A 12,830-nucleotide genomic window follows, 5' to 3' on the forward strand; every position below is an offset into this window, starting at 1 on the left:
CCAATTCTAAGGCATGTCATGTTTTCATATCTCTTTCCCTTGCCGCCTTCCTTCCCTCTTTCTCTCCCCCCCTTACTTCTCACGCCTCCCCGCCCTACAGCTGGAGGACATGATAGCTTTCCCATGTTGAGATTCTCTATGGGGCAGGTTTCTCCTGTTTGCGGCACCTCCACCTTTCATTCAAAGCTGAAAAAAAGACATTCGAAGAGATTAAAAAAGCTTTAAGATCTTTTTTATCCTAACGCTACTGAGAAAATGACACAATTCAACCACAAAAATGTCTGTCTTTTGTTTCTCACTCTCTGGGTGACCACCAGCAGCAGCTTCCTTTTCTACAGGAGTGCTAACTACACCCCCTCATGGGAAACTGCTCCTTGTGCTGACATCATTCAGAGGAGTGTGTGTAGTTAGATGAATACATACAAGGGAGGTGACAGGTATTTACATCATAAAGCGATTGAATCCCATGCACCGATTGTGCAATGGATATGATAGGGTGAGAAAAATGTGCAACAAAAGTTTATGTTTGCAAAGTTTGGAGGAAGAAAAGCCTGTTTCTGCTCTTCCTCTGCGTCATCTTTTCCTTAACTCTCTCCTGCTATCTCTCCCTGCCTCACCCCAAATACCTCATCCCTTATTTTCTGCCAGCGGGTGGATGTGTGGAATGACAGCGTGTCAGTGATCGAACCTTTTTCCAATTGTGAAAGTCTCAGCATGCACTTTGTCCTTAATTGCTTCAATGATGCAGTGGAAATACATTTACGAGCCTCCTGAGGTCCTCCTCCTGACATTGTGTTTTAGGAGAGACACTATTTGGAGATAGTTCTGGATTAGCAACAGAGCGTTTATCTGTGTATATGCTCTCCTCAGACTTGTATCCAGGCGAACAGAGAGTGAGGGCAAGAGTGAGAAAGAGAGAGCGCAAGTGAGTCAACAATTTGGTGCATCTGAAGATCTCTGGGAATTCAAAACCCCATTTGGGGATCGTTCCCAGACGTAAATCACCGGGTTATCTGGTGAAAATCCTCCTCGAGACGTCGCCGTCTGAGCGGAGCTGAGGAGGTGAAGACGCAGCAGAAGGAGGCGACGTCTCAGGAGGCGATGTCTCAGGAGGATTTACATTTGCAAGAGAGTTGACAACGGGTCACCTGTGGCCTTCCTATTTCATGCAGCCTCATTCAGCCCAGCAGCACTCCCACCGCCGCTGCCCCTATACTGAAAAAGAAAACATGCATGAAACCACGTCTCTCTGTTTTCAAGGGAACAAGAGAAAGAAGAGGAGAAGTGGAGAATAAGGCCTCTCATTCCTAATGGCTCCTCTCTTTTGATGAAACAGTTCCGTTCGGGCCACTCGGTGGGATTTTGTCAGGTGGCGCAGGCTGGCTCTGTATTAATTAATAACATTGGCTGGTCCATTCAGGACTATGCAAATGGCTGGGGAGCTCAGCTAGAGGCTGGGAGAAAGGAGACAAAAGGCTTGGCCCTTACATTTCATATGCAGAGCCATGCGAGGGTCAGCGCTGCGGGACCACTTGATAGGAAACACCAGCGTTTCCCTCAGGCAGGCCGCCGGATAATAGCCCAGAAACAAGCTCATTAAGGGAGATTATGAACCTCCATTCCTACACACAGACACCAAGCACTCCGAGCTTCCTCTTCTATTCTGATTCAATTGAGGTAAAGTGGGAGAATGGACCGGGTGCATGGGGCAGACAGATGCACCCCAACCTGTCTGCTGTGATTGTTGAGCTCCGTCTTCTCGCCATATTGGCAGGGATTATGCTCATTTTTTTTATACAGACTCCAATAGCCCTCTCTGTAATGGTATGCATGGAATGGTGACAATAGTCATACAAGTTGAACAAAAGACATTTCTGGACCAGCGCCAACAGTGCTGTTTAAGAGAGAGTCAGTTGTCCTGAAGGACACAATGAAGATTTTGCTACAACTTGGGATGTAAATAACAGGCGAAGTTTTCGCTTCAAAAAAAATGTGATACTTTTTTACCTGTGGCAGTGTCTTTGGACTGTGTAAAGTAACTTGATGATTAACTGGTTAGTTTCTCTGAGACAAACTAATGATTCACTAGCTAACAAACATGAGAGAAGTCCAGTGTTCTCTGCATGGGTTCACTTTTACCTTTAGGGTTGTAACAAAGCTGGGCTTATTTTCTTATTTACTAAAGGAGTGTGCAGAGTATATAAATCCTACACTTTGCATACATGTTACTGGCATGGTTTTATATCAGGACACTGCAGAAGTTGGTTAAACTGCTTCTTACCATAAAGACAGTTGGAAAACTTGCTTACATACAGTTCCTTTACTGTATTTCACATTTTTTTATTTATATATTAAATGATGCACTTAGAAATCAGCGAGGCTACACAAAGCTGTAATTACAGCCTGACTGATTGAACATTTTCTGTGTCTTACACGGTTTTCCAAGCTACGTGCCTCAAATCCTTGAAGCTATTTGTCTATACAGGAAGCGGCAAACCTGCCAATTTGTACGTAACGTTGACCAGTCTAATATTATGAGATGATTCATGAGTTCTGTTTTCATCTAAGCTGTTAAACCGCACTGGTCCAGAGACAGGAATGCTTCCTCTCCGAGGGGCTGCTTCACGGAGAATCCCCTCCAGGCTCATCTCCGCATTCCGGTGACAAATGATTTATCTCAGATGTGGTCAATGAAATGGTATTTACTGGTGTTTGTTTACATAAAACCTCCCTTCATGTTTGATGAGTCAGAACCCTAACAAATTAGCGACCTCCTCCGACAAATTATCCACATGCTCCACTGATGTGAGGAATCACGTCCGGTCCGGCCGCACCGTCAACACATGGAGCTTCCTGATAGTAGGCGCCCAAAAGTGAAACACGCAGGGTGAATCATGGATTGGCATGTCCTGATTTCCCCCCCTCTTCACCTCGCTGGTGTAATCAGCACCACACTGTAAATACTGTGGTGAGCTGAGTCACACCAGACACACAAAGAATGAGATTTTTGCTTTGAAGGGCTGAAATTACCCGACCAAAGAAGGTTTTGAAATCAAAATGTTCTTGAGCTTACATGTTTACCTTGGAGGTCAAGTTGACCGAAAAGACTAATATTTGTGATTTGACCTAAAGTAAATGTTATGTAGCTAGTTTGACCTGGACTTTTTTGTCATGACATCAGTGTCTTTCTCTTTCTCCAAATTGTCTTGCTGATTGGAGGGTTTAATTACCTCAGATAAGCTCTTTATTCTTTCCAAATCGTGTCAGCTAAAAAGAAAAACAGATTTTGGAATATTTCACCCTTGATCCGAATCTGTGCGCTCCCCGGTGCTGACGTTACCAAAGCCTCAAGGCCGCAGCTGTGACAGTGCAGATGATGGTGCAAGGCTAAGAGAGCCGTCACGGGATGCTGCAATTAAGGAAGAGTTCTGTTTTCTGGCAAATGAATAAAAATTGCAGTTTAAGAAGGCTGCGTGACTCAGACTCTCCCAAGTTTTGTTTTGTGTGTTCGTCTCCAGAGTGACAGTCCGAACAAGATTTAATGGAATGTGACAGGGAGCAGTATCCAGTTATTGTTTCTTAATCTGTGATTTTGAACTGTATTGCATGTGAAATGAATGCTAGAGCCCAGTTGAGAAGTTGTTGTTGTTGTTGTTGTTGTTGTTGTTGTTGTGTCTTAAAGAGCTCTGCTAGGAGAACTGTCTGAGCAGCTCTCCACAGACCTTGTTTTGACTACCGGGCTGTGTTGCGTTAGCGGTGAAACATACTGTCATGCCAATCCCCAAAATGATGTTTGTTTTTGGCCTTAATCCGTCAACAGGCCGCGGGACCTCGTAATGCTACTCCTTTAATAAACAAGGTCAATAAGCACTACATGCATTGAATACAAGACCCTTATTTATAGCGGTGGAAAGAGAGGAGAGGGTGAGAAGGAGAGTCTTTTTTTCTTTCTTCTTCTGGCTGTTGTTCAACTTTCCAAACTTTAATTAATTTACAAGTTTAATGTGAATACTGTGCAATCACAGCCACCCAAGAGGAGTGGGCCATGTAGGGCAGCAGACTGTGTGACCAAAGGCCTTAGGGATGAAGTATCAGGGGCCAGGAGAACGGAGGAATGGAGATGAGGGGGCACAGGGAGGAGAAAGGGCCATTGAAGGGGGTGAGAGGCGCGCAGGCCAGGCCAGCCAGCCGCTGCTCACAGGGAGCTTTCCATCGCAGGCGTCCCCACTCAGCTACATACACTGTTTATCCTCAACATGAATATCAATGAGGGCCTCCTAAAATACAGCCATTCTTCCCCCCACATGCAACAGCCACCAGGCCGGAGTGTCAGCCTGCGTCGGCTGCACGCGCGCGTCCTTGTTCTGCCACAGACCTGTCTTGTCTTGAGTGCGAAAAATCAGCTTGCTGCCCACTGTCCGCCACTCAGCTCTCCCACAAACCTACTTCTGTGCTGTGTGTGTCTGCATCTCAAAGCATGCAGGCATCAGAGCATTGTTTATTGCCTGTGCCTGTCAGTCTGCCCTCACTACACACGTACAGTAAATCCGTGTATGCCTTTGTCCTTTTAGCCCTCTATAGAAAGTGCTGCTCTTACAGCAGTGATGTAATGCTGCGGGGCTTTGTGTGCTCTTTCCTCTTGGCTCGAGGTAGCCTTTAATAAATCGCCCCTTGGCAGAGGCCCAGCGGCTAACACAGGGGTGTATAATAAGTTCATTTATTTGTCAACACTGAGCCCACAAGATGAGAAAGCGCCTGGCTGTGCATGTTAAAAAGGCAGTGAGGGGCTGCCTTTACAGCTATCAAAGGGCCAACCTCTTTGATTCCACATTTTAAAAAAGAAAGGAAAAGAAGGAAGAAAAATCTTCATAGCCATCACACGCAGTTTGCTTTGCAATTGAATATGGCAATATGTTAATGTGCAGGCTGTTTCTATGCCCCCACTGCCCACTACTCTAGCCCATAGGTGGCCCGGAACAGAGGAATACTTGTGGGGGGGTGTGTATGGGAGGCGGGAGGTGAGGGTCATTGGAGGGCGACTCTTTTCTTCTTCCAAACCCTCACAGGAGTCTGGACACAGACTTGAGAGTGATGTGCAGCAGAGTTGTCGACCCCCTCTTCTCTCCCACCAAGCCCACCAACATCCCTTCTTTTTTCCTCGTTGCCTTGTCGCCACTCCGTCCATCTCTCCTTCTTCATCTTCCCCCCCGTCAACTCCCTATCACCCCCCCACCGTCCGGCCACGCTCTTTGTCCGGCCTGTCTCTCTGAATTGGTATCAGGAGAGAGGGGATGGATGCTGTTTCGCTCAATTGGGTGAAATGAGGTGATGACTCCGGACAATGGAGTCACACTCTTCTGCCTTCCCTCTCGCTGGCCCGCCACTCTATTAATATGCTAAAAGATAGGAGGGCTGCCAATGCAAACCGCTGCCTGTTGTAGCAACAAAGACTGAGGCATGTGTGCCATTCACTGGCCACATCTAAGCAGGCCATGTGTTGTCCAGGAAGAAAGGTAGAAGTTGAGCAAGACATAATGAGAGAATAGATAAAGGAGTGTGTGTGTGTGTGTGTGTGTGTGTGTGTGTGTGTGTGTGTGTGTGTGTGTGTGTGTGTGTGTGTGTGTGTGTGTGTGTGTGTGTGTGTGTGTGTGTGTGTGTGTGTGTGTGTGTGTGTGAGTGTGTTTTGAAGAGAACAACTCTCTCTCTCCCTGTCTCTCTCTCTCTCTCTCTCTCTCTCTCCCTGTATGCCAGTTGCCTTGCCTTTTCGGGCTTCTGGCCCGTTCACAAGCTGTCTCATTTGCATTATGAATGACAGTGAGGGGAGCTAACAAGGTTATTGGTCTTTGAGACGCACGCCTGTGACCACACGTGGAAAAAGGACCTACAGCAGTGAGCATTGGCAGAGGCACTGAGCCTCTTTATTCCTCCCTTTCCAAGCGCTATGGGGCTTTTTTCAGCGTGCACACGATTTACTCAGGAGATGGAAGAAAAGGGGCCGGGCTGGGGAAAGGGGGATTGGGGTGGTGAGCGGGTGAGGGTGGTTGCTTTTCAGCTCCTTTACAAGCCAAGTGAACCCTCATTATCCAGGCCCCTGGTCATTAGTGAGCGCTGCGTTCAGGCCCGGTACAATAGAAGGATTATTTATTAGCTGACAGCTAGATTACCAAATCATATTGTCTGTGGGAGGGACGTTTCTGTACCCTTTTTGTGGAGCATATGGATTGCCAAGTGACATTTAGAAACTGCACCAGGTGAATTAAGAATCCAGTGTAAATCATCTCATTTAACCACGGAACGGAAGATTTTAGCTCCTTGCTTACCATAACAATAACATTTACAAACTAAAATCACTGGAAACTCACTTGGTATTTCTTCCTCTAACAGATTTCCGATTCGCCATGTACCCCCCCTCCATGATTGCCACAGGAAGTGTGGGGGCAGCGATCTGCGGCCTGCAGCTGGACTCAGCTGACCAGTCACAGTGGGGCGACAGTCTGACAGACCTGCTGGCTAAAATCACAAACACAGAAGTGGTGAGTTTTGACAAGACACATATATGTATATAGCTGTGTAAAACTTTTTTCTTAGTAGTCAGGGTTAACACCTTCATACTTGTGTTTGGAAATGTTTTGGGGGGGAAGTTTCTGAGTAATATGTGATTAGGAATGAGTAAATGTTAGTTTGTCTGCCAAGTGAGGTGGTCATCGGTATTTATCTTAGTACAATTATTACAGTAACTGTGTGATTCAAAGCTGAATCCAGCTGCTGGTCAAGTCTCTTAGTGAACATCTCTGGTGAATTTCCACAATTTGCCCGTGTTATTTCAAATGAAACACCAAGTTTTACAATCTGTCTTTTTCTACTAGACTTTCTAAAGAAACTATCCCTTATATTTATGTCAAAGGTTAAGAAATGCTACATGTTGGTAGAACTTTGCAACAGAGAGAAGTTGAAATGTTAAAATGTTACACACAGATTTTGACTTCTTCCCTGGGATTACGCTTTCCACAAACCCTTATTTGGGAGAGTGGGGGACAGCGGCCAATATTTCTCATGAAATTACAAAAAAAACTGCACCGAACTGAGATCATAGGAAGAAATCCTGAGCTGCGTCGGTTTTATTTGCAGTCTCCTCTGTCATACACTTGACCAGAGAGGTCTCATGAGGCATGTTTCTCCTCCTCTCCATCAGTCCCCCCTCATATAAAGAGTCCTCTAAATCGAGCCAGGTTGAGAGCATATACAGTGTGCTCTGCGGCTGACAGGAATGCTGGCCAGGCCGCTGTGTGGCTGTCTGGGTACAGCGAATGTTGCAGTGGTGGGTGAGTTGAGTCCAAACACAGGCAGGGCCTCTTCTGACTCTTAGATGCCTGGCTTTCATCACGCGGATGGGAGAGGACTTCAGCTCGCTATAGCTTACTGTAAGGGAGCCTGTGAGGTGATCGGTCTTTATTAGTCTCTTTGGGGAAATCACTCTCCTGCATTTGAACCATCCTAAGTATTCAGGAGCAGCGAGAAGGGAGCTGCTCCAGGTCTGAGGCCTTGGCAGGAGGATTTCTATTACCAAACATGATGAAAAGGGCTTTTAGTTATTTAAACATGAGCATTCAGAGTTCATGTGTGCTCGCTGCAGAGGAGCAGTTCAAAGGGCATGACACGGATCCCAGGCCTCAGCCCTGGTATGTTAAATTCTGTCCCAAAAGGAGGCGAAGTAGGAGGAGGAGGTGGAAGGAAGCTGTTGAGTTGTGAAAGGACACTGAGGGGGGGTGAGGGGTTGCGGGAATCATGCCTCCCTCGCGACAATCAGCCCTCTCTCGTCTCCTCCTATGGTCCATAATGCGGCACTGCTGGAAAGCATGGCTCCCTCTGGTGCGAGCTGTGTGAAGTCTCGCTCAGCAGCAGAGGAAAAACAAATAGCTGACCTCAGCAGCACAGGGCCTCAGTGTGTTTAGGCTGCAAGGTCTCAGACTTGAGGGAATTAAGTCGCTCTCTGTCTCTATGATCAACTCCTCACATTCCTGGATTCAGACAAGCCACGGCTCGCAGTAAACACAGGAGGCAAAGCAGAGGGCACCCTTCCTAATTCAACATATATGAGAGGCTTTAGTGTAAACTGCTGACAAGCCAGCCAAAACTAAACACATGCAGTATATTTTGGCTTATTAAATTATTCAAGACTTGTTCCCCACTTCATCAACGAGTCAAAAACAAAAAGACAGAAGTGGTCTTCAGTGCTATTAACGCTGTTTATGCTTCAACACACAACAAAAGAGGAAATGGTGAGCATTAGACTGTGTCATGTTCACACACACCCTACCTTCTTTCACCAAAAGCTGCACCCCCTTATACATCAATTCAATACCCAAGGGTCACCTTAACCTGAATTTGGACCGCAGTCATCAGGGTGGTTGGGTGAACCTAAGTCTAAATGTGTACATACACTGTGTTTTCTGCGTCTCGTAGCCAATGGCCAAAGAGCCAGGCAAAATATGAAGGCAAAGCAAGTTTCACCAACCTCTGCAGCTGCTGCTGCCAACAGCATCATGGCCAACGCCACCCCCCTGCACCCTGCATCTGTGGTATCCAGAAGCTGTGGTTTTCCAGTGGAAATGAGATAGGGCCAAGTCACTTTCTTGGCCCGCTGGAAGAATTTGTGAAGCCTCACACACACCTGGTGTGACCAAGAGGAGGCGAGAGAAAATATGAATTTTGGTGAGAATGTTTTGGATTTAAAGCATGAGGATGATTAGTTGGGACTCCTTTAAACTGCACATGTCATCTGAAATATGATAAATATATGCTACACAACATTTAGTTAGTACAACGAGGCCAAGTGTGTAGAGCCTCCCTTACTTCATGAATGATAACACAGGAAATAGAGGTTACAGAAGTGCAAGGGTTAAAGACCACCACTTCCTAAATGTGATAGTTTTGAGTCGATTTCTCAGTCTCTCATTCATATTTTTTTCCGGTCAGGGTCACACATTTAGACAGCGGAAACACATTTCCCCATTTCTCCCTCTCTTCCTGTTTTCATTCCTCTTATTTTAATCACTCTGGTTTCCAATGTGGCCCGTATATCATAGAGAGAGTCTCATACAAGTAGCAGGATGGCTAGACTAAATTGAAATGTGATTTTTCGGAAGGAGGAATGTTGGAGCCAAAAACGCTTGCAACAAAGATGCATTTATTAAGAAAGATTATCTCTATTATTAACACATCCTGTGGCGTCACCACTTGTGGTGTTTCAGCATGTGGGCTAGAGAAAGAGAAAGGTCACATTTTCTATTGTAACTTGTGGAAATTCAAGTCACGCGGTGACTCCTTATTTCCAGTGTCAGCCTCCGGATATTTCGTTTTTAGGATTCCCTGAGATCTTCAGTGTGTGTCTGCCTGTGTATTTTTCTTTCATCTGTCTGACCACCAATTCCTCCCAGAGTAGCTAACGCTGTCTTTGTGGTACAGTCAGCAGTTGAATCACATTCCATGGCTTCACTTCATTTCTTCCTTTCTGGTTTTGTCTGTCTGCATGACTTCCCCCCTACTGCCAGTGTCACAAAGGCCGCCCAGTGATATTGTGCATGCCTTGATTTGTCAGATTTTTGCAGTGTGATGTTTAGGGTTCCAACTGGGTTGGGTCTGAGCTGGTTATGTGTTTTCCGAGCTGCAAAATAAGATGTTTTAGTAAAGTGCTACCTCCCATGGCCAACTTATTCAGTGCTGTTGCCCCCCTCAGAATACAAGTACCTCAAGCGTCTCTGAAAAAAAAATATTGGTGTTTCCAGTAGTCACACATTGAAGTCATTAAAGTTTCTCGAATGAAGCCCATGGGGCTTGGCATGGGATCGCAACTGCCGCTCCATAGAGCAGCGGCGACAGGGGGAGAAATGTGTTTTAGGACCTGAAAGTGTGCATTCTTGCGGTAAGACACAGGCAGTTCCTTTACATGTTCTTCGCTTTACTTAATTTTCTCACAGGAATTGAGATTTTATGACGAATGGGGCATATGTTGGTGGGAAGACTGTGTGTGCGAGTGTGCACACGCCCATGTCAGCGGCAGACCTCTGGAGGAGATTAAGGGACAGACATTGGTCGGGTTTCCTCCACGTCAGGCCCATTGCTGAGGGAAACGTTCCCCCAGAGGCACCCTGCCCAGATCAGTCCAACCTCCTCAACATCAAATCATTCCTTATGGATTGGGACCGAAAAAACTCTCCAGCTTATCATTAGTAGAGGTAAAAATTAAAAAGGAAGGAATAAAGAAAGGAATTACATCATGCAGGCTTCAGATATCAGCATAAGCTCCTAGTCATTCAATCAAAAAAATATTTAAATGTAAAAGAGATTCCGCTTACAAGAAATCCTCCCTAACATCACCCACCCACATCTACATCATTTCAACAAATCACCAGTCTGGAAAGTTCTGTTAGAAGTCTGAAAATTCATGTAGTTTTCCTTCAACAACACAGTGCATGTCTCACCCTGTACCGTGTCATGCTGCTTGACCTTTGACACTGTGACCTTTTCCTCACTCACACGTGAACAGCTACCAATCCTGATGTGAGCAGCTTCAGTTCTCATTTCATCAATGCCCAGCGGCACCAGGAGCTGTAACACAGGCTCAAACTGTGGCCCATCAGGTTTAAATTAGCTGTACATTTCTGAAGAATGTTTCCCCGCTCAACAACTGCTACACTTTCTCCCATCCCTCCGGCCATTGGGTGCTCTCAGTTGTGTTCCCACAAACGCCGGCTGATGGAAGGCTGGGGGTTGTGCATGTGTGAGCATGTGTTTCGCCATCAGAGAGCAGCCCTTATCAGACAGCCTTCGTATTAGTTTCTTGTTTTCTAACTGTAGTTCCTCATTTAAAAGCAGTTTGACCTCCCTTTGACGCCCCTGCTAGCAACCCATTTAGCACCGCTCTTCCCTTTACTCTCCTCATACATCTCCCCCTCCCCAATGAGTTGCTCTCCCTCTGTAGCGGCCCCTCAACTTGAATAAACAGGCTTGGAGTGTTTCCTTACGGGTGTACTTTATTCAGACGAGTGTGCATTGCACAAACACCGTGAAAACTTAAAAGGAAAATGACAAAGGCAATTTAGCTAGATACAAATAATGCCTTGACAAATGCACTTAAGCAAGCTAGCATCAAATAGATAACGACATTATCATGAAATGAATCACATTACTATTTACATTACATCATTTACACAAACGTAAGAAATGAATACATATGAAATAGACAGTACATTACAATGAAACACATACCTCGCTCCGCATATCGAGGGGTGCTAAAGAGTGGTGATCCAGGGAAGACTGCCGCCATTAACTTAACGTTGGAGAGCTAGCTAGCAACTTCATACGTTATTTTTTAAACTGCTACTGCCAAGCAAATAGAGCACTCATTCAAACGGGTTTGACCAGGAATGCTGCAACGTAATATAACACTTCAAGGAACGCTTTAGAGAACACGTTAATTTAAAGTTATAATACTATTTTGAGATCTCTGACTCTAGACATGCATTGTCTTGTAACGTGCCTTCTTGTGTTATACCTTCAGCGAGCGTGCACGTTCTGGAAGGATTGGTTCACCGTGCAGATAGCATGATGTCAAAATAAAAGTCACATGAGATAAAAAGTAACTCAGAATAAAGGATAAAATATAATAACAGGATAAGCATAATAGACACTGCTAGTGGCCATCTACACTCCCACCACTCATGTTATGAAAAGTGAAGACAAGGATCAACCTGGCTGAACGGCTCATACTTGAGTCCTATATCTGTATCAGTGTTCTAGATATGTGCAGGTGAGTACTAATTAGTAACTAAGAGAGGGTAGCCTGTCATAAGAGGGATAAGGTGTAGACAACTGGACTGATCACTCACTCTCGAGGAGGAGAACTAGTTTCTGAATGGGCCTTTCTATAATCAAAGGTTTGGTAGGCCGATCTTGTTTCACTGACGTTCTTTCTCCTACTAACACTTTGACGCGACGCACTAGTCCATCACTCTCCTTTGTGGTTTCAACCACTCGTCCCAGGTGCCACTGATTTCTAGGGGTGTCTTCCTTTATAATGACTAAGTCATCTACCTTAAGATTGCGTCGAGTCGTGTGCCACTTTTGGCGCATGGAGATGTTCATGAGATATTCTCTCTTCCAGCGGCCCCAGAATTGTTCGACGAGGTACTGGACTCTTCGCCACCTTTTAGCTGCATAGACATCCTCCTTCTCAAATTTGCCAGGTGGTGGAAGGGCAATCTTTGACTTCATCAGTATGAGATGGTTTGGAGTTAATGGCTCAAGTGAGGTAGGATCATTCACCCCGTTTACAGTTAACGGACGGCTGTTTACAATAGCCATTGCTTCATAGAACAAAGTACGAAGGGAAGAGTCGTCGAGTCTGCCTGAGTACTGACAGAGTGTGGCATTTAGGACATTACGGACAGTCCGAATCTGGCGCTCCCAGACACCGCCAGCGTGACTTGCTGAGGGAGCATTGAATATGAATTCACATTGCCTTTCTGCGAGGAAGCTCTCGATTGTTTTGGTGTCACATTGCTTCAGTGCTTCTTTGAACTCATTTTTTGCTCCCACAAAATTGGTTCCTTGATCGCAATGCAGTTGACGAACGGCTCCTCTGAGACTGATGAAGCATCTTAAGGCGTTGATAAATGCATCTGTGGATAAGTCCTCAAGCATTTCAATGTGTACAGATCGAGAGGCAAGGCAAGTGAAGATTAAGCCATAGCGCTTTTGCTCTTTGCGGGCTTTCTTAGTGATGAATGGGCCGAAGCAATCGATGCCGCAGTATGTAAAGGGAGCAGAGA

General features: G+C 45.6%; 1 protein-coding gene across 1 annotated transcript in view; it reads left to right on the plus strand.

The window, feature by feature from the left end:
* The window catches only part of ccnd2a (cyclin D2, a), a 30,310-nt gene that overhangs the window by 5,716 nt on the left and 11,764 nt on the right, over positions 1-12,830 (plus strand). The window contains exon 4 of the mRNA XM_063903217.1: positions 6,385-6,533. Within this exon, the coding sequence (XP_063759287.1) occupies positions 6,385-6,533 (149 nt within the window). The remainder of the gene's footprint in view (positions 1-6,384; positions 6,534-12,830) is intronic.

Source organism: Eleginops maclovinus, chromosome 2, assembly GCF_036324505.1.
Source record: "Eleginops maclovinus isolate JMC-PN-2008 ecotype Puerto Natales chromosome 2, JC_Emac_rtc_rv5, whole genome shotgun sequence".
Taxonomy (NCBI): domain Eukaryota; kingdom Metazoa; phylum Chordata; class Actinopteri; order Perciformes; family Eleginopidae; genus Eleginops; species Eleginops maclovinus.